At 37.9% G+C, this 23,578-nt stretch overlaps 1 protein-coding gene across 3 annotated transcripts in view; it reads left to right on the top strand.

Annotated features, from left to right (window-relative positions):
* cdh23 (cadherin-related 23) overlaps nt 1–23,578 on the top strand; it is a 351,845-nt gene that overhangs the window by 222,560 nt on the left and 105,707 nt on the right. For all 3 annotated transcript variants that reach the window (XM_067422478.1, XM_067422477.1, XM_067422476.1), the window contains exons 12-13: nt 1,730–1,879; nt 5,960–6,118. In XM_067422478.1, coding sequence (XP_067278579.1) covers nt 1,730–1,879; nt 5,960–6,118 — 309 coding nt within the window. The remainder of the gene's footprint in view (nt 1–1,729; nt 1,880–5,959; nt 6,119–23,578) is intronic.

Below are 23,578 nucleotides of genomic sequence, written 5' to 3'. Positions count from 1 at the left end.
TAGACACAAATTAGAGCTATACATTCACATGATATCAATGACGATATTGACCGTTTTTTAATGGAATAATATTGCAGTATTTATATTGATGCAATTTTTTTAATTCATGTGCCAGAATCTTTCATCAAAATAACTTTCCCTCCCTCTTGCAGCACCATCTCGTCTACTGTCTAATGACGTGTTTACTGGTGCGAGTGTGGGACAACCTATCGACCAATAGCAAACCACAACCATCCAATCAGTTCTCATGGTCAAAATTAAGTCCCAACCTAAATTTTTTCTTGTTTGAGAAGCTGTTTCATTCGGATATCGTCACAATAGAGCAAAAAAATGACTATTGCAACTTTAATTTCATGCCGACTAATTAAAGAATATTGATCTTGTTATATTAGGTGTCTTTAACTATTATGTACTTATATAAAAAAAAAAATAAGTGCAATGTACTTGCGTATTGTGTTGATGTTGTATTGCAAAACACTTTTGCTGCTACTGATGTGTGATATGGGTAGGATTAACCTCCTAAAGCCTGGGATACACTGCACGATTTTCGGCTGTCCCAAACGAAAGATTGGCATCGTGAAACAGCCGTGATGATTTCTGTGATCGTGGCTCCTAATCGGTGGTCCTATATTGTACGATGAGAGAGGGTCAAAGACAGCCGTGACAGTCTTGCGACCAAAGATAGTCTACAATCTTTTTCTGACAGTGTCAGAAATTTAGCATGATCAACGCACAGTGTGTTTGCTGCCACAACCAGCCAATAAAAATGTGACATGAAATCAACACAACATGGCGCTAAAACGTAAAAATGCTTACCTTAAGCTCTTTTCCCTTCCTTTTTAGCCTCTTTCTCTCTTTTTTTTCAGCACATAAAAACTACAACTGCAAAGTGTGACTCATCATGTTCTTTTTTTTTTTTTACCACCAACGCATGCTGATGACATTTTATTCTTCTATAGAAACGTGCATCGTAGCCTGCGAGTCAACAGGTGTTATCATCGTACAGTCTACATACATACGTACCCAAGTTTAAAGGGATAGTTCACTTAAAATTAAAATTCTGTCATCCTTTACTGACCTTTACTGACCAAACAGTTAACTGGAACCAAGGCACTCAGTTAGGTGGAGGATAAGGAAATAATTAAAAAGCCTTTATTAGGTATGGCTTAAGTCATTTTAAAATACAAGAGCCAACATGTTTCGACCCAAATTGGTCTTCATCAGGGCAAAGCCATTTTATTTTAAAATGACTTAAGCCATACCTAATAAAGGCTTTTTAATTATTTCCTTATCCTTCACCTAACTGAGTGCCTTGGACCTGCCTTTTTTTGTCATTCGACTTTTCCCTTTCCCAAGAGCACATATTACAGACTATCTAACTCCACCAGAGCGCCGGGTTGAATCTGTTACAGTTAACTGGAGCCATTGACTTCCCTAGTAGGAAAAAAAAATACTATGGAAGTCAGAGGCTCCAGTTAACTATTTGGTTACTGACATTTATCAAAATATCTTCCCTTGTGTTCAGCTGAAGGATGAAATTCATACAGGTTTGAAACAACTTGAGGGTGAGTAAAGGATGACAGAATTTTCATTTTAAAGTGAACTATCCCTTTAATAGATTCATGTCGCACATTTTGATTTGTAATGATCTTGTAGGATTGCTAAAATTGGTAAGTGTATCCCAGGCTTGAAACAAAGTCTTTTGAATTGACTCTGTCTTTCTCTACAGGGGGTGAACAGCATGTTTCAGGTGATCCTGACTGGAAATAACTCTGATCACTTCAGCATCTCTCCCACCTCAGTGCAGGGCAGAGCTGACCTCCGCGTGCGTGTGGCCGTCCCGCTGGACTACGAAACCATCAGAAGCTACAGCTTTTCTGTGAGTGTAGAAAACACACATTCATTTATCCAGATTAACTTCCCAAATCTCACTTATTCAATCCCTGGGTGATCAGTTTCTGTAGGTGACATTCAAAAGTTTGAGGTTAAAGATTGTTTAAATATTTTTGAAAGACGTCTCTTATGCTCACCAAAGCCACATTTATTTGATCAAAAATACAGTAAATACTCTAACATGGTGACGGCAGTTTTATAGAACTGTTTACTTGTCTATATATAAAAAAATGTACTTATTAATAGGGGTGACCCCGAATAGTCGAAGATTCTATGCAATGATATACGGAGCCGGATTCAACTACCGATCTCACAGTCGAATCTTCACTGTTATGAAAGGAGGATCATACCATTTTGGCAATATAGGGGTGCGCAATATTTTAAAGACGCGGCGCTGCGTGGTGCTGAGCATCGCATCAGCTGTGTGTGACCCCTTTAAGGGTGCTGGGCTTCGCACCGGCACTGATACGAAGCTCAGCGTCGCGCCTTTAAAATTCGAACACATTGTTTTCAATGAGTGTACACACACCGGCGTCAGCATTCGCCGCCTGTCCGCAGCGACTCAGGAAGTTGTTTAAAATCCTGCCGCGCCACAGACTGCCATTTCAAGATTTTATGTAAAATGTATATTATATTTCCCTCAAATCGTCAATGTACATACTGAATTCACCCTGTGCTACAAGATACACTCATGGTGCAGCTCTTCTGTCAAAGTCGATTCAAAATTGAGCTTGCACGTATATAATGTACGCGTCCGGTGTGAGATAACTGAGAATCGGCGCTGAACTTCTCATCTGGTGTGTGACCACCTTTAGGCACAATCGGCTTAAGAACGTGCATGTAAACGCACTCAAAGTGCTCTTATCCTCTCTATGCAGGTATTGTTTTAGGTTTATTTATCAAAATGTTCTTTTATATATTTATGTCATGTTATGTATTTCGAACGCAGATTTAAAATGTTATGAGAAAACGTTTTACGAATGTTTATCCACCACATTACCTTTTATTTAAACCTAAATAAGAAAGCCATTGTCGGTTCATCTGTCAGTTGGCAGGCAGTTTTGGTCGCTTTATTAAAAGTTGTTGCAGTGTGTAAAGGAAAATAAAAATAGTTTTACCCTCCTGCTGACTAGTCTCGTGCCCCTCCCAACCCATTCACACACACACACACACACACAGATGATTCGACTATCAGTCGACCATAGAAAGATTCGACAGTTCTGATTCGAATGTCTAAATCCTTAGTCGGGGATACCCCTAGTTATTAATTCATGTGATGGCAAACCTTAAAGCCCCACTTGGCTACTTTTGCTCTCGGGGTCCCCCTACAGTTTGGAAAAAATAATGTCCTCAACTACTGTCGTAAGAGCTGTCATCCTACAACAGGGGATGCCATCGCGCGTGCATTTGTTGACATGACAACCCTGATAGCCCTGAACTAGTGATGCGCGGTTCGTCTCATAACCCGCGGACCCCGTATGTCTATTTAATGGTCGCGGGTGCGCGGCGGGTTGTAAAAATATATACAGTGGTGCGGTGCGGGCCAAATAACTTCATAAAAGCGTCCCGCGGGTCGGTACAGCACTAACAGTTCCCCTGAACACTGCAAGAGGAGTTCTTCTGGCGTCGCGTGTGAAATGCCTTCATCCCAGGTAACGTTACAGTCAGTGGCATATGTTTCAGCATGTCATATGAATATAATTTCATGGGTTTTATTTTTTTCAAACGCCAAATAATCACAATGCTCACGTTTACAAGCCAGCGTCATTATAGTAGTCTATTGGTTACCGTTTTACAGAATCTATATGATACTTCAGTTCAATGTTTGAGTGGCTCACCGTAACAAGCATGACAGCATCGGTCGGGCACGCCTCCTTCAGCTCACGCCGACGAGCAAACCCTGGTCACATTTTGATCCTCGTCCTGCCTTTAATCCCATCATTTTTTCATTTCCTCTTATTGCTTTCCTCCAACAAAACCTTTTCTTTCTTATTTGTCTTTGCTGCTTCGGAGACTATATTATCCGACGAACAAAGTTGGGCTCGCACGTCCGAATGTAAGGAAGTGTGGGTGTTGGTGGAAGTGACGTATATGCCGTAAAGCAGTCGAATTTTGTAGTTCTTTTTTTTTTCTCGGGTTACTACCCGAAACCCGAAGTTTAAAAGTACGATTAAAAACGATACAGACCCCATCAGGCTATGGCAGACGTGTCACTCAACCTATTGTAAGTCGATTTATCATCATAAGAGTCTTAAAAAATATATTATGAAGGTTGAAAAGTTATCTAGTGCTGCTTTAAGTCTTTATTGTCAAAAAAACTAACAAATCAAAAATCATTTCAATATGCTGATTGCAATATTTATTTTAGGGTAGATAAGTAAAATATATATATATTTTTTCTTTTTTAAAATATTAAAGACTTTTGATTTAAAGAATGTTGAATAAAAGTTTTTTTTTCTTTAAAAATGAAAATTACTGACCCTAATCTAATTATACGTAGCATATGTTCATATGAATTGTGAATTGTGGTTTAGGCACACATATATTAATATTTTAATGGTCATAAATACTTCCAGTATAAACAAGAATGTATGTGAAATATGTATTAGGACAAGTGTGTTATATCACATGAATTTATCGTACTTTAAATACAGTAAATCAATCTATGAATTGTGTGAATTTTTGTATGAACCTTAGATGAATTTATAAAGATTTGTATGTTTCTGATGTTGTACATGCATAAAAAGAAAGCCTTTATTTAACAATATTATCAAATACATACAAATATTTACTTTACCTGGAGCATTTCCCGAGAGTCGCAGACAACATTACACATTACATGAACAACTGCAAAGCTCTGTCTTCTCTCAAGTGCTGCTTTTTATTTAAACATTATATTTATACTAGATGATCAGGCTTGGGCAGTTTTTTTTTCTTTTTCTTTTAGTTGAGTAGGTGTTTTTAGGGAAATAAACACAGAGATTTAGAACGGGGAAAATGAAATACAAATCGATTATTGGCAGTGCTGTCATGCTGCTGGAGTTCAGCTGTGTGTTTGCAGTTGATTTAGTTTAAATGACTGGAGCTGCTCCCTACAGCGATGGACTTATAGCTGAACTGACAAATGACTGCAATCTACACCGGCACAAAACACAATCAGAAACTGTTGTAGACCCGTATACAGGAGATTCCTTCAAACAGGCGCTACCTCAACCAGTTAGCCTTGTTTTTTGCAAACATCTGTTCTGATTTATCTAAAAGTTTTGACTTCAGTGAGTCATTTGGAAACTGAAACTATATATATATATATATATATATATAATGGGGGGGACTATTCCTTTGATTTTAAATTGGCATTTAATATATATATATATATATATATATATATATATATATATATATATATATATATATATTTTTTTTTTTTTTTTCAAACAGTCTTTCATCAAAATATCTTTAAGCTCATTTAAAATTATTTGGCGGAAAATAGTATTAAGCAATAAAATCATGGCCTACATTTCAGAAATATATCATATAATGTAACAGATTACTTGTATTAAGAATACATGTACAAAACATTTTTCTGCTCATTCGCCACATATTATAGTGATATAAAAGTCTCATAAGTGATATAAAACAGATATTTTCATTAAATTGTTTTTTGAATATGAAAATATTGGTTCTGTTCCAAAACCTAGCTAGCTGCCTTGCTGTTTAGTGCCTATGTAGCCACCTGTCTACTAAGGGAGTATTCTAACTGAAATGTAACCTCTTGACTGATTTGAAACACTCAGTGCTGATAAGAACAATGTTGTCTATACAGTGCCTAGAACAAGCAACTACTATATAATATAGCACTTTTTAATTAGACTTAGAATTAGAATTAGACCAATTATCTTTTTTATTGATACTTTTTAATACTGAATGAAATAGTCATTTCATTTCAAAGTTTTTTCCATCTTGGATGATGCTTTAAAATGTTTCCTTTATAGGTTTTTGGTGTTTTTTTATGTGATGTCATTGATGCTGATGGTGGCTGTGGTTACATTTGTGCTCTTTTCTCCAGTTGTATGCCAACGAGTCTCTGTTGGAGCATGTGGGGTTTGCTCGGGTCTTCATCGACCTCATCAACGAGAATGACAACAGGCCGATCTTCAGCCAGGCGCTTTATAACATCAGTTTACTTGAGAGCACCGCTCCTGGAACATCTCTACTGCAAATAAAGGTGAACACGCACACCAGTCGCTTTCTCTAGCGCTGCGTCTGAAATCTTGTACTGTGTGAGTAAAGTACTACATCTGAATTTAATTTTACTTTGCGACCATTAAAAAAAGGTTTGCTCTGTATAGTAGGAATGTATAGTATGAATGAAATTTGGATGTTCTATATCTATGTCACTGTCACGTGAACTACCAGTGTCCGTTGCATTGCTTCACTGCCTTTCATAAATCCTCTCCTGTGGCCTCATGGGATAGTAAAGTATCCATCAAATGCTCACTTCAGAATCGATGTATTCGAACATATTTTTATTTTGCCACACTGTTTTTCACATACTATATAGCGAAGTATTCAATTTCAGATGCAGGTGTGTTAGAACTGCGTGGTGTTGCTCATAATATTGAGAAAGTGGGGCCATATGATTTCAGTGATGTAGAATATGTGGAAAGAATCGAGGAATCCAGTCATAAATATTGACCTTACAGTGTTAGAGAATTTTGGATGAAATCAAAAGTAGGCTGTACAGACTAATGGACAAGATATGAACTAGTGTATATGAATATTAAAGCACAAAAAGTCTGACTTTCTGTGTGAATGCCGTGGTTTCATCTACTTCACACATTTAAAAGCATGCATTTTCTGCATCTGCCGCCTCACTATTTGAGGACATTAAAACATCTTCAGAGCTGCTCTGAGAGTCACTTTTCAAGCATTTCCCTATTTAATTTTAAGAAAAATAAAAAACTGATATACAACCTCTGGGCCCTATTTTAACGATCTTGCATGACGCGTCAGGCGCATGGTCCAAAAGCATTGTACCTAGTCTCTTACTGAGTAATGAATGTGTTTTGGGTGTAACGTTCAATAAACCAATCTAGAGTTCCACTTCATTCCCTTTAAAAGCCAGTTGTGCGTGTACCATGACAGATTCGCTATTTACATGACAGAATCTGCAAGCAGAAAGACTGAATGCTTCTCCAGAGAGGAATCGTTTTATTTTATGTTTTGTGTTCTGTGTGTGTAAAAAGCACAGTGTACGCGCGTTGTGAACACGCCTTATAGTCGCACATTACTAACACGCCCTTTAAAGGTCCCATGGCTTATAATTTTTTATGTTATGAGGTTTTTCAACATTAATATGAGTTCCCCTAGCCTGAATATTGTCCCCAAGTGGCTAGAAATTTTGATCAGTGTAAACCGAGTGTTGGGCGTCTTTCTCTGCCTCTGAGAAATTGAGAGCTCAGACGAGCTGATCCTGAATTGTCCTGTTATGACGTCATCAGGAGTTTCCTCCCCTTCCTCTGCTTTACCCGCTCAGAGAATTAGTAGAGAATGGATTCAGTCAGCACAGGCTTTACCATATGGATTCAACAGAACCACCACAAACAGTGAGTAACAGTGTTCATTAATGGCTGATCTGTGATCAGTGATTTCTGATGTGTAGCTAATCATTCAAGTTCACACAGACTTCCTTTCTAAATCGTTTAATACTGTCAGTCCTGCCGCTGGTTATCTTGATGCATCAATGAATCAAGCCAGGGACTAAAACGATCAACTTCACATGATTTCTGTTAGCAGCATTTAGAATCAATTTGCTATTTAAATGATTAAACTACAGAGCACGATCAAAGAACACACTTTATAATGTTGGGTTCTGTCAATCACACATATCTGCAGTGCACATTGTCCAAACTGCCGTTATAATGAATGACGCTGTTAAGCTGCGGCGCTGCTGCTGCTATTGATGTACAGAGAAAGCCTATTCTTCATGTTAATCATGTTAATCATAAATAGCCAACGTGATCTCATGAAAATACGTGAGTATTTTTACGTAAAGTGTGATTCTACTACACGTACATTTACTAACGTTTTCAAACACAATAAAACGTGCAATACTGACTTATTAACAGCACTAAAATGTACAATATTGACGTATTGACAGCACTAAAATGTAAATTATCTACGTATCCAAGTGTGTACGTGTAAGTTACCAGGCTCCCATAAATCGTGGCATTAATATTGTTTATTTTATATCCAATAGTCACATCAATACATGTTTTCAGTCACATTTATTAAATGCATTTTACTAAGTTAATCAACCTAATATAAAATAACATTTTGCTCTCGTGACTTCTGCTACAAACTCATTTCGGATGACTAGACAATGTTAAAAGAAGACTGAATTTTAAAACCGTCAGATGAATAACATTCTTGCCAACCATTTTGTAGTATTTAGCTTGCTGTTTGCTGTGAGACATAAAAAGGCATTTTTTCCTATTCAGCAACTGGCGATCACAAGATACATCAATTCACAAAACACGCGCCCTCATGAAGCGTTACGACATGTTTTATGGCAGTGGCATCGAACGCTCATTGGCTCTCGCCTGCTTCGTCACAGATTTTTGACATGCCGTGTTTCAGTCGATTTGTATTTGAAATGGGAAACGCGCAACTTCACGGAGAGAAGCCGGATTAATATTTTCATTGATTGATAGCTAACATTCTGCTCTGTACCTCATACAAAACTATTAAAGGGGTACTTCAGCGCTGGGAAGATGAATCTCTATTTAAACTGGGTCATCAATGTAGTAGAAATTTTAAATTATTTTTGAATTTGGTGCCTTCTAGACTGAGAAAAGACAGAAAATGTATTTTTGCCTCATGGGGATGAAAGACTACAATTCCCAAAATGCTTCGCTGCCCTGTTAGACCATTCCCAAAGCCATTACTGTGACTGAGTTGAAGACACTACAATTAAAAACCTGAACGTGTCTGTTCAATATAATGAGTGAGTCGCCGCGCGATATCACAGCACTGAGCACTAACTGCAGGAGAGAGAGAGAAATTAGCTAATGAGCTCGTGATGAGAGCTGAGGTAATCGCGACTACACTCGCGGCATACATTCACAACGCGAGTTCAGTCTGGCGCTTTTCAGTTCATGCCTTTGCAAGCTTAACTTTCATAGAAATTAATTTAAGAAGTTAAAACACTTACATTGCTCACCATAGCTCCGTTTAAATGAGTGCCTGCAGCTGCCTGCTGAGCTCTCCCTGCCAGCTGAGTGTTATCTCCCATCCCCCATGCGCGAGTTCAAACCATGCGGAAATGGCTCCCTCTGCTGGCTGTAGTCTTTAGCCTTATTCCAAACATTCCTCCTATGATGCAAATATCGTCAATTTGCATCATAGGAGGAATTTTTCCAGAAATAAAATGCATAAATCTCTTGTCTCAGGGGGATATGAGGGGGGAAAGCACAATCATTTGAATATACTCCAGGGTTTCTACTGATACAAAGCCATATGCTAATCGCTGAAGTAACCCTTTAACGTTATATACCACCAGAGAGGACTGCGACTGCAACACATCTTCATTTGAATGACTTTTGGTACCGCTTTTGACATTTTTGCAATAAATAAATTGTGATTACACTGGTCTGTCTGTTATGCTTTGATTTATAACAGTACGTTGTTTTAATAAATGCTAATGGGTAGGTTTAGGGGTAAGTGTAGGATTAGCCGTTCAAAATATTTTTTTAATGCTATATTGTTATCAAAATCGTCATTTTCCAACGTTTTACCTTTTATTTTCTTTATATTCTGTATTAAATTGGTAGGTTTAGGTTTGGGGTAGTGTTAAGGGATCGTACATTAATCAATAAAAGGGTCAAAGGGAAATTATATGATATCTTTGATATAACAAAAAAAAAAAAAATGTTTTTACCAGTATTTTAAAATTTACGTTTTTTAGCTGTAAAAATGTAATAATACTACGTTTAAATGTTGCAAATACGTCTATATTTTACATTTTAGCACTTCTCCAAATGTACTAAGACATACGTTTAGTCTCTTTGAAAGTAACGTATTAATACCTACGTATTAACGATGAGACCAGGCTGAAATAGCCTACTGAAGTACTGATACAGCAAAGACAACGTCGGCATTGACCATAGCCTACATATCTATAGTAATGATGGCAAAATAGGCTACAGAATAATTTGTTCTGTATTTACAGGTGCAAAAATTTAAAATTAATAATTGTTTTTTTTATTTTATTATTACAATTAGGCCTATATCTGCATTTATGTTAACCTAGAGACTTCAAACATCATAATGTCATTTACAAATATGTATTTGTGTCAAAATGACATATAAACCTAGTTCTTTTTCTAGCATGCACGTGTTTTTGCCGCTTGTTACGTAGGCAGTGTGCAAGCTCTAACCTGTTAACATGGGAGCTGAAATAAAAACGGACACGCCACACAGCCGAGATGGCACCCTTGCATGCTTGCACACTTGCAGTTGCCGGCCTTACTGTATTCATGTCGATGTCGTGTTTGTTGTTAGTTGTGGTGAAAGCATTTTGTGAGAGAAATAACATTGCAAAGTTCGATGTTGCAGTATTCATCAGTGTTTATTCCGAGCTTTCCCCAGCTCGACTCATTCTCTCTCTGTCTGGACTGGCAGTGCTGCTCGCCTCAATAAACCACGCCCCCTCCGCCACTCATTTCAAATGCAAAGATGTCAGCCAATCACAACAGTGGGCTTTTTCACTGAAGTCTTACAGCAGACACGCCCCTTGAAACAGAGCATTCAAGCAAGAGGGCTAATATCAGTATAGGAAAAATGCCTTTTATTTCTATATTATGACATTTTTTGATGTAAAAAGCATACTTAAAATACAAGTACACCTCAGAAAACATTATAAAAATTTTTTAAAAATCCATGTCATGGGACCTTTTAAAAAAAAGCCTTTTTTAAGCTAGTTTTAGCCCATTGAACATTTTCAATGCGAGGCCGAATGCCTGGTGTTGCTTTGGGCCTGGTGTATGACATGGCCCTCTGTGTTTCTCTCATGGTAACAATATGATTATACATTAGGATGTTAGGATTCTCATCTACAACTCTTTGACATCCATAAGATTCCTCTCCCTTTCACGGTGTCATGTAATTTATTTGATTTTAGCACACAGACTGTTTCCAGAGCGTTGAAGGTCATCCCACACTCGGAGTATAAATCACTGTGAACAACCACATGCAGCTCATAAATTCAGCCTATTATCACTCTCCCTCTGTCACTCTCACTCATGGGCGCTATGGAGATCAATACTGATCGATACGCAGTCCAGGCTCTGGATTCAGGTGCTGGTCTGGAGTCTGTGCAAGCTAGTCCTAATCATAAAAACTAATTCTAGTTCAGAGCTTCTGCATTGTGAGCAGTCCAAGAGCTTAAATTCACAGAACAAATCAGAAATTATGGTGCCATTTGTTGGGAAAAGCCGCTTGGAACTTTTAAACAAAACTTTTCTGTTTAATATTAAAGGGGTCATATCATGACGAGTCAAGTTTTCCTTGATCTTTTGAGATCAAAGACTATGATGTACTATGAAAACACACTCTGTAGCTTTCAGAACTTCCTCTGCAGTCCAAAAGGAGCATTTATTGAAAACAAACAATAACATATTCATTGGCAAATAACTGCTAGTCAGAAATTTGGCCTGTGATTAGGATTGATTTGCAAGCGAATGTAGGTAAAATGAGGTAAAAACAAAATGCATATTATCATCACAGTGCCAATGTTAGAAAAAAAATGGTTGATGCTTCTGTATCTCTGATCATTGAAGTTGGACTTTAAATGTTTTATAACATTACAAGTAGACTTCAATAGGAAAAAAAAGAGCAAGACCCCTTTAAAAAGGCCAAAAGGCTATTTTATAGTTCTGAGGTTAGCCAATCAATTGCAAGACAGACATAATTTGTATACAAACAACTTAAAGATTGGTACGGTAGTTTCATAAAAGGGTCAGAGAAAGTGAAAAATGTAACTTATGAATGTTTCGAGATACTTTGGCTAGCATTATAATTAGGTTTAGAGAAAAATGTATTAATAAATTGGATGTTATTTTTTTTATGGGTGTTCAAGTCGCATTTGTTAACTTAAAATCTGAATTAGGAATTATTCCTCATTAAATAGCATTTTAAGTTTTGAACATGTATGTAACATCTCTGGCGCTTGTTCTCCCCTCTTCCTCTCCATCTCTGATGAGGCGTTTGTGTGTGACAGCGAGTCTTTTATGTTGATAAATGCTGTCTGCTCTTTGTCACTGGCTCACTCGTGACATGTAACGGCCTGTAAAGTCAATAGAGTGGTAACTTTACCTACAATGCCCTAAGGAGTAGCTGAAACACAGTTATGCTACAGCAGCCTTATTACTCTCTGTTCTAGCTTTTTCTGTTTTCTTTTCCTTTTGTAATATCTCACTTCTCTCTTTTCCTCACCAACCATCGACTTCAAACAGTTGATATAAAAAGCTTTAAACAGTTGGTTGATTCTTATGCTCTCAGATTCTTCATTTTCTTCACCTAAATCTTTAACACTTTTCCTTTGCAGCGTTGCAGTCACTGTTATTTCCTTCAGGAATTGCAGATTTAGTTGTGTTGTGTCTGTAACCTCTTATTTTGTCTCTGCTTCTTTGTGTGTGTTTACCAGATGTCTGGACTGCTGCTAATGTGCTGCTGTTAACTCACTTGAGCAGTTTAGAAAAAGAAAACACACACACATCCATATGTTCCAACATTTTCATACTTGTCAGATACCTGTCAGCTCTGAGTTATGATGGATGTTCGTTTTTTTCTTAATTTGTTTTAACTATAACTTAATTGCACGTTCAACTTAGTAAATTTAGCTTTTGTTTAGCTGACCATTTTAAATGTGTGTGCATATACAGTATATATACACCGATGAGGCATAACATTATGATAGGTCAAGTGAATAACATAGATTATCTCTTCATCACGGCACCTGTTAGTGGGTGGGATATATTAGGCAGCAAGTGAACATTTTGTCCTTAAAGTAGATATGTTAGAAACAGGAAAAAATGGGCTAAAGGTTTGAGCAAATTTAACAAGGGCCAAATTGTGATGGCTAGACGACTGGATCAGAGCATCTCCAAAACTGCAGCTCTTGTGGGGCGTTCCCAGTCTGCAGTGGTCAGTGTCTATCAAAAGTGGTCAAAGGAATGAAAAACAGTGGTGACCCGGCTACAGGTTCATGAGCGGCCAAGTTTTATTGATGAACGTGGGGAGCGAAGGCTGGCCCGTGTGGTCCGATCAAACAGACGAGCTAATGTAGCTCAAATTCTCAAGAAGTTAATGCTGGTTTTGATAGAAAGGTGTCAAAATACACAAGGCATCTTTCAGTAGTATAATCCACCCTGCCACAAAGCAAAAATGTTCCAAGAATGATTTGAGGAGCTCAACAACGAGTTTGAGGTGTTGACTTGGCCTCCAAATTCCCCAGATCTCAATCTAATCGAGCATCTGTGGGATGTGCTGAACAAACATTCCAATCCATGGAGGCCCCACCTCGCAACTTAAAGGACTTAAATGATCTACTGCTTACATCTTGGTGCTAGATACTACAGCACACCTTCAGGTTGTCTAGTGGAGTCCATGCCTCGACGGGTCAGGGCTGTTTTGGCAGTAAAAGGAGGACCAAAACAATATTAGAAAGGTGGAAATGTTACGACTGATCAGTGTATATACAGGTGCAGGTCATAGAATTAGGATATCATCAAAAAGTTTATTTATTTCACTAATTCCATTGAAAAAGTGAAACGTGTATATTATATTTATTCATAACACACAGACTGATGTATTTCAAATGTTTATTTCTTTTCATTTTAATGATGCTAACTGACAACGAAGGAAAATCCCAAAATCAGTGTCTCAGAAAATTAGAATACTACTTAAGACCAATACAAATGAAGGATTTTTAGAAATCATGGCCAACTGAAAAATTTATAAAAATGAAAAGAATGAGCATGCACAGCACTCAATACTTAGTTGGGGCTCCTTTTGCCTGAATTACTGCAGCAATGTGGTGTGGCATGTAGTCGATCAGTCTGTGGCTCTGCTCAGGTGTTTATGAGAGCCCAGGTTGCTCTGATATTGGCCTTCAGCTCTTCTTCTGTTGGGTCTGGCATAACACATCTTCCTCTTCACAATACCCCATAGATTTTCAACAGGGATACCATGGTCCTTACCAGGTACTGGTTGCTTTGGCACAGTGTCCAGGTGCCAAGTCCTGTTGGAAAATGAAATCTGCATCTCCATAAAGTTGGTCAGCAGCAGGAAGCATGAAGTGCTCTAAAACTTCCTGGTATACAGGTAGGTGCAATGCCCTTGGACCCCAGAAAACACAGTGGGCCAACACCAGCAGATGACATGCACCCCAAACCATCACTGACTGTGTAAACTTTACATTGGACCTCAGGCAACGTGGATTGTGTGCCTCTTCTCTCTTCCTCCAGACTCTGGGACCCTGATTTCCAAAGGAAATGCAAAATTTACTTTCATAAGAGAACATAACTTTGGACCACTCAGCTGTCCTTTTTGTCTTTAGCCCAGGCGAGACGCTTTTGACACTTTCTGTTGCTTAAGAGTGGCTTGACACAAGGAATGCGACAGCTGAAACCCATGTCTTGCATACGTCTGTGCGTAGTGGTTCTTGAAGCACTGACTCCAGCTGCAGTCCACTCTTTGTTAATATCCCCCAGATTTTTGAATGGGTTTTGTTTCACAATCCTCTCCAGGGTGCGGTTATCCCTATTGCTTGTACAATTTTTTCCACCACATCTATTCCTTTCCTTCACCTCTCTTTTAACGTGCTTGGACACAGAGTTCTGTGAACAGCCAGCCTCTTTTGCAATGACCTTTTGTGTCTTACCCTCCTTCTGCAAGTTGTCAATGGCCGTCTTTTGGACAACTATCAAGTCAGCAGTTTTCCCCATGATTGTGTGGCCAGGAGAACTAGACTGAGAGACCATTTAAAGGCCTTTGCAGGGGTTTTGAGTTAACTAGCTGATTAGAGTGTGGCACCAGGTGTCTTCAATATTGAACCTTTTCACAATATTCAAATTTTCTGAGATACTGAATTTGTGATGTTCCTTAGTTGTCAGTTATAATCATCAAAATTAAAATAATTAATATTTGAAATATATCAGTCTGTGTGTAATGAGTAAATATAATACACAAGTTTAACTTTTTGAATGGAATTAGTGAATTAAAAAAACTTTTTGATGATTTTCTAATTACATGACAAGCACCTGTAGTTCAGTAATGAAACTCCATAGGGAATGGTTCTTTACATGCAATTTGCAAGCAATAACATCATTATTGCATGGCATAAGCTGATATCACAAGCTGAAACCTCTGCTGATCCTGCAGCCAATGAGATTGCTTGCTTAACATTTAAATGCTCTGGTTGATTGTTTGCCTTAAGCTAGTCCTGCAGTGTGCTTTCAATATTCCATGTTCCCAGCTCCAACTTTGTATATCTGTTATGGGATTTATGCTTGTCTATTTATGCAGCAGCATATCTTACATGATCACAGCGTGTCGCTGTATCTATTAGCAGTAGCAAGCAAGTCCATACTTGCTTTGCAGCAGCAGCATAGCAGATCTAGTCAGCAAATACATTAGCATTGCCAAATGCAAGTATGGACTTTCTTTCTTTGAGTCTTATATATAATAATATTTCATAATTTTTTTATTTCAAGAAAGAAAAATAAACTTTCTGACACACATTAAGCCAAGTGCTGAAGTGGATCACTCTGTCAGAGCTGATTGTTCTTTAAATGCTGTTTTTAGTCTGTCTTTCAACTTAATCTGTGCCCGGGAACCCAGCCCAAAGAGCTTAGACTCTGAGTATCTGGATTGTGGGCTATGAGTGTGTTTGTAAAACCATTGGAGACACTTTCTCCCTTAAAAGAAGAGCTCACAAACCCAAAGGCCATATCCATAAATCACTCATCTCTATGCCACTAATTCCATCAAACAGAATTACATTGAAAGGTGAATGGCCCAAATGCTGTAACATTGGATTTAGGGGTATAGGCAATGGCATATGACAAAAATATTGTATCATGATTTTTTTTCAGGAAAATTATGATTCATGATTTTTTCATGCTGTTTTTTTCTATTTTACAATTCACTGAGCAGTACAGCCAAACTAATTTCTCTATTTAAAAAAAAATAACGTTGCAAGGTAAAAAAAAAAAAAAGTATAAAAAAGAAAAGACAATTCACCCAAAAAATGTGCATGTGTTCTTTACTCTGATAGATTAGATTTTGCTACCATTTACATGCATTATACGACTAACAGACTTAAAAATCTTGGATGCCCTGGGGGTAAGCAGATAAACATCAACATTTTTGGGTGAAATATCCTTTTAAGACATAATCAACTCGTTATGTAAACCTGTGTTTGACAGTTTAAGCGCAATAAGATGCAAAAGATAACTTAATTTAGTACTCACAAGCTGTTTGACAGCCTTTAAATGTGCAAGCTTCGAGTGTACGCACTCAGAAAAGCACGTCAGAACAGCTCTAAACCGACAACGCTTTAAAAACATGCGAATAATAAACTTTTGTGATTGGGAATAACTGCAATGTCCCACGCAAGGCTAACCCTACCTCTGCATCACCATGATGTGAATGTACATCACATGGTCAATTGGTCACATTATAAATTATGTCTGGAGACGGCAGTACTGGAACTGAAAGAATGCACTGTAGCACGACACTGATATTTCTTTAAAAGCAGATTGTTCCTGATAAAAAAAGGTGATATTGCACACCCCTAATTGGATTAAAATATGTGGGGGCCGGATTACCTGTTTGTCTGAAGTAGTCAGTGTTTGGCTTCTTGAAGTATTTAAGGTTTGGCTGGTTAGCATGGCCTAGTTAGCACCTACTGGTAAATACCTTACCTACACCATTGTGTAAAAATAATAAATATATGTGTATTTTTGGTGCTCCTTGTAGCATAGAAATGCCTTTTTTCTTGAATTTTTCAATGACATGGCCCTTTAGCACTCTTCCAGACTATATCACCCCATAAATATAGCCTCATTAACCCTTAACGATCACTTATTACCCATTCATATTATCTGAATTGTGAATCTATGCTGTCTGTCTTTTTAACATCGTCATAAAAGCTCTATTATTTCATTAGGTGAGTTTAGTGCTGCGATCCTGCAAGCACAGGCCCGTAAAATCAGCAGCAGACTCATGGCTCAATAGCATCACCTTTCACTGAGCGCCATTATTGCACGAGCTGTTGAAGCAGGTGGGATCCAACACAATCACTGTGACGCGATTAACATCGTCAATAAGCAGTCGTTTAACTGGTGGTGTTTCCCCAGCTGGTTTTGTCTTATGTATCCCTACAAGCTCCATCAATAAAGCTTTGAGAATGTTTTTCTACTTTTGTGTTTTTTAAATTGGTTACTTGATTGGGCACATGATGCTGCTTTAGGCATTTGCCTGTGTAAGGCAACACGGAAGCTCACTTGTTTGTTTAGACTCGCTTTGCAGAACTACATTGTTCACAGAATATGGTGTAGTTTCCTTTGTATGTAGCACCACAGAATTACAGCTTCCACATCACATCACAGCTTTCTGACAGTGTGAGGCGGTTCAGTCTGGTCGGAGAGACGATACTCGCTGATACCGCTGACGATACCGCTGTTGTTATTCACTTTTGGTCAGTTCAGTGTTAATTCAATCCAGCTCAGTTACAGTATTGATGTTGCAATATTCATCAATTATGACATTTGTCATTCAGCTACTATAAAGCAGCTCCGCAGAAAACTCTCATCATCTAGCTCAATTCAGTTTAAATTGCTGTCAGTACAGTCCCAGTAAAGGGGATGTTAGCTCTTCTCTCTCTCCTATCGTTTTCATTTTTTTTCTAATAATCTTGCTGGATTTATCTTATTCCATGGAAAGATTTTTTCACCTCACTTTTTCTGAGCATAACTCTCTAAATATATTTGTTATTTTCAAAACAGACATTTTTGCGGTGTAACACAAAGTTGTGCATTACAAACCCCATATACACATAGCCTATTGTGTATTTGATAAAGCATTCATACACATAGATACGTTGTTTAATATTTATCAGTGATGGCAGTGGTTATCATTATAAATATTTATAGTGATTTAGTCTGTATGCGTCTCATGAGATGAGGGCAGCTCATATCTGCTAAATTGCTTCTTTGTTTTCAGTCTGTCTTTTGGCTGTGGTTTGTTTGCATCTCTCCATGTCCTATTTATTATTTTCACTTGCATTTATACACACTCTTTTCCTTCAGCCATTATAGCACTAATGGATTTCTATCCCTTTGAGTGTACGTGTGTGTTTTGTACAGTATAAAAATGCTATAAAAGATACATACTAGTACTTTCATTACAGTTAATGAAGAAGATGAGAGGATCTGTAGTTTTGACACAAGTAGTCATATTTCTTTATCTGGGTTTCTGTTCTATATTTGTTTTTGTTTGTTAGTCTTTTTTTATTTTTATGAAATTCTTTAATCGTAAAGAGGAAGGAGGGGGACAGTCACTGATGATGATCTGTCTATAAAGTATAGCTGCTGGCAAAATACAAACCTCATATTCATCTTGCCAAATCTCTCTCTCTCTCTCTCTCTCTCTCTCTCTCTCTCTCTCTCTCTCTCTCTCTCTCTCTCTCTCTCTCTCTCTCTCTCTCTCTCTCTCTCTCTCTCTCTCTCTCTCTCTCTCTCTCTCTCTCTCTCTCTCTCTCTCTCTCTCCCTCTGTCTATTCGGGTATAGTTTGGCTCTGTTGTTCATGTCACATTCATTTTAATCCCTCTTTTTTATTGTTGTTATGGCCAAATGTGAACGGAAAGCTGATCTCTCTCTCTCTCTCTCTCTCTCTCTCTCTCTCTCTCTCTCTCTCTCTCTCTCTCTCTCTCTCTCTCTCTCTCTCTCTCTCTCTCTCTCTCTCTCTCTCTCTCTCTCTCTCTTTGTCCACAGCACATCTTTTCCCTTTCTTCCTTTTTCTTTAAATCACTCTTTTACTCATTTTCTTATCATGGTTTTCCAGTTTGTTAAGACGTTCAGTGTGTGTGTGTGCGTGCGCGCACGCGTGTGTGTATTTATTTAATTGCTGCAATAGGTTTATTCAGTAAACAGTTGATAAGACTCAGACATTGCCCTGAGGCAGCACTTGTCTTTCCTGTTGTTTGATGATTTTTGCATGAAAAAATATGTATTTTTTAAGTATAAAATAAACAAATTATACACACATATATATATAATTTTATATATAATAATTTGGTCATACCGCCCACCAATAATTGTGTATTTCAATAAATAACTATTTAAAACTGACTATTCAAACATAATCTTGATTATGAATTTTGCCATAACCAAGCATCTGTTTTTGGCCAAATATTGTTTGGCAAAAAAAGCTAACTTCCTCTATAGGTTTTTATTTTATTATTATTTATTTTATTATTTTAAATACATAATACAAAAAACTCACAGGAAAGAACATACATTAACAACAGTCAATTATTAATATTTTAATTTCTTTGTATGACAGCCTGGCCAGCACTATTTGGTATGCTTCATTGACTCCATGCACAGCTACGCAATAGGCTTGCAAAACCATTTAACAGATATTTAATAATACAATATATATCCAAAAGTTTTGGGTCGTCTGCCCTTACGTCCACATGAACTTTCATGACATCCCAGGCTTAAGCCATATGATTTAATATGGAGTTGTCCCACCCTTTGCAGCTATACCAGCTTCAACTCTGGTAAGTCTTTCCACAAGGTTTAGGAGTGTGTTTATGGGTATTTTTGACCATTCTTCTCTAAGCACATTTGTGAGGTCAGGCACTAATGTTGGACGAGAAGGCTTGGCTCGCAGTCTCCGTGCTAATTTATCCCAAAGGTGTTCTATCGGGTTGAGATCAGGACTCTGTGCAGGCCAGTCTAGTTCCTGTACACCAAACTCGCTCATCTATGTCTTTATAGACCTTGCGTTGTGTACTGGTGTGCCATCATGTTGGAAAAAGTAAGGGACCTAAACTGTTCCCACAAAGTCAGGAGCATGAAATAGTCCAAAAGGTCTTGGTATGCTGAAGCATTAAGAGTTCCTTTCTTTGGAACTAACTAAGTTATATTCCCGAAATATAACCCCACACCATAATCCCCCCTCCACCAAACTTTACACACTGCACAATGCAGTCAGACAAGTGTCATTCTCCTGGCAACCGCCAAACCCAGACTCATCCATCTGATTTCCAGATTGAGAAATGTGATTCGTCACTCCAGAGAACACGTCTCCACTGCTCTAGAGTCTAGTGGCGGTAAAGTCCATACTTTATGCCACTGCATCCGATTTGCATTGCACTTGGTGATGTAAGGCTTGGATGAGCTGCTCGGTCAGGGAAACCCATTCCATGAAACTTTCTACACACTGTTCTTGAGCTAATCTGAAGGCCACACAAAGTTTGGAGGTCTGAAGCTATTGACTGCATAAAGTTGCAGAATTCTGCGCACTGTGTGCACTCAGCGTGCGCTGACCCCGCTCTGTGATTTTAACCCTTAAATGCATGACTGTTTCGCCAAACATTCTTACATATTCGGGTCGTTAGCGACTCGGATGTATATTTAACATGGATAGACCTCTACCTGTCATGATTATATATAAAACTCCTGATTTTAGAGTAACAGCTACAGAAGAATAAAATAAAACCTATTTCGTTACCTTTTGGAGCTTGGAAGGATTCAGTTTGAGCAGATGTTTAATACCATCATCATCTGTCCTCGTCAGAGCTCGTTTTCCAGTAACGTTATATTCTGCATCTGCCTCATATTCGCGATCTCCAGCATATTCTCCAAACTCATTTTCAATGTCTTCAAAATCAATATTTTGATCACTGACAGCTTCTTGAGCACATCCATCATCAAGAGACAGTGACACTAATATTTGATTGTGTTCAGTACTTGCTCTCTGCTGTAAATCACTGAGCCATTTCAAGTTTTGCAGATTATAATTATTATTGTTTCGTTTTCTGTCCGAGGTAACTATGAGTGAAACGTCACTTCATCATTGCGTATCAGACATTGCCACCTTGTGGAATAAAGGTGAATTGTGCCGTATTTAGTCATTATAGATAAAAAATATACGTACAATCCTACACACCTCGGGTCGTTAGCAACCCTATACAATTTTGACAAAAAACTAGTGAAAAAACAGGCATTCAATTATAATTCTATAATTTTTTTCTTGTTATATTGTTTAAAATGGATTGATTGAGGAATACTAAGAAGGTTGATGTCTAACTTTAAAAAATGAATGAGGAGCAGGGTAGTGAATGACGTCTCGGGTTGCTAAAGACCCGAGGTATGCATTTAAGGGTTAAATGGCCTACCACTTCGTGGCTGAGTTTCTGTTGTTCTCAAATGCTTCCACTTTGACCATGGAATATGGAAATTTCAAAAATAGATGCACAGGTGTTCCTGAGAGCGATCCATTTTTTCGCAAATGTTTGTAGAAGCGTCTGCATGCCTAGCGCTTGATTTTATACACCTCTGGCCATGGAAGGGATTGGAACACATGAATTCAATGATTTGGAGGGGTGTCCCAATACTTTTGGCAATATAGTATATATGGTATTTCTGACAGATAGATTTAAGAATTTTTTTTTAGTGTAATGTTGCAATTGTAATGTATTTATATAGTTTTCCTAGCTTTGTCAAATGATGACACAAACAGGCCAATCTCTAATATAAAACTTTTTGCTGCTTTAAAATAAAAAATAAAAAAAAGAATTAAAGCAGATTTTATTCATTATGAATCACCTTTTCATTTTGGACGTCCCCTTAAGAATCTTTAGTCCGATTGTAACTTCTGAAGACATTTCTCAGCTAATCTCGGTAGATTAGTGAGGCCCTTAGGGTCTCACAGGAGTGTAGGCCTCAATGCGTGTGTTTTGGCAGATTGCTCCATTGGATTAATGTGTCACTAACAGCTTAGTCACAGATTCACTTTGACCACCGAGACTAATACTCTCTCTCACACACACTCATGTGAGTGTCCTAATAAATTGAACTTACTCAAAACATTTGACGAAACTTGTACGATCAAGTAGTTAATACGGTCTCTCAAAACTTGTCATCAAGTTCATCAAATTGTTTTTGCTAAGAGTGAACTGTATAGTTTAAGCAACATTTTCACTCAGTGTTTCCATCATTAAATTCAGTTGATTATTTCTAATTAATAGACTCTAAATTAACACCATAACATGAACTAAATTTACAATAACCTAAATATAATCATATTAATTATATTATGAGACAGTAATTTAAAATAACTGTTTTCTATATTCCTGTGACGTCAAAGTTGAATTTTCTGCATCATTACTTCAGTCACATGATCCTTCAAAAATCATTTTAATATGCCGATTTGCTGCTCAAGAAACATTTATAATTATTATCAATGTCGAAAACTGTTGTGCTGTTGCGGTCATGGCTCAAACTGTGGTTCGGTGTTTGGTCTTGTGAATGAAAAGAGACTTTTGTGTTCTGTTAATGGTCTCTTGTCTCATCTGTCACAGCTAGATCTCTATTGAGGGTTTCTCCTCACCCTGGTGTCACTTTGGCTTTCATTCACACTGAGATGTTGTCTGACATGTGTCAGTCAGAGAGAATCGTCTTTTCAGTGTTTGGTCAAAACTATCAGGTGCACATTTAGGCCTGTCTTCAGGCCTTTACTCCGCTCTTTCACTGAAGTTTCAGTGTCTTTGTATTTCTGTTGGGCTGCCGTCTGGAGTTACAGGTGTGTGTCTTTGCCAGACTGAGCAGGAAGGAGGGATGGAGGAGAGAGAGAGAGATGCTATCACCTCTGCCATCCTCTCTCCGCTCTGATCCCTGTCTATCTCACCTGACCTGCATTAAGTCTCCTGTCATCGTAGCGACTGTTGTCACACTAACACCTGGAGCCCTGAACTGTCATCGCTGCACTTATGGGCCTGTCAATCACATCGAGAGAGAGAGAGAGAGAGAGAGAGAGAGAGAGAGAGAGAGAGAATTGTGAGGGCAGAGACTGAAGACAAGGGGAGGATTTGTTTGTGCAAAAGGGCATGAAGGAACAATAGAGAGGACAACAGAAAGCAAAAAATAGATTCTTTCATTTTTTGTTTTTTTTTGTTTGTTGGTTTGTTCAGTTGTTTATTTGCGCTTATGTTTATTTTGTCAATGTATCCTTAACTTTGTAATTTAATTCGTTCATTTGTTCTTTCTCTTTTTTTCTTTCTTTTTTTTTTTTTTGCTGTCAGTGTGTAATTTGTTCATTTTTATTGGTCAGGTTTTTTTTTGTTCCGTTGTGAAAAAAGTGTTTAAAGCAAGGCTAGATGAAAGAAAGATAAAGGCTGTGCCCACCAAAGCGGGGTTTTTTTTCACGCGGATGGCTGGCATATTCTATTTCTTTGAATGGGATCGCCGTGTTTTTAGACCGCCATGAGCACAACGAGTATTTCACGCTCAAGCGCTGCACGTTCAGCGGTTTTTACTGGTCTCCAAGAGTTTAAGAATGTTCAACTTTGAGTAAAACCCGCAGCGCTCATCACTGTCACTCTTTACCCAG

This window comes from Pseudorasbora parva, chromosome 17 (assembly GCF_024679245.1).
Source record: "Pseudorasbora parva isolate DD20220531a chromosome 17, ASM2467924v1, whole genome shotgun sequence".
Lineage (NCBI taxonomy): Eukaryota > Metazoa > Chordata > Actinopteri > Cypriniformes > Gobionidae > Pseudorasbora > Pseudorasbora parva.
This window is presented reverse-complemented; position numbering and strand designations above follow the sequence as displayed.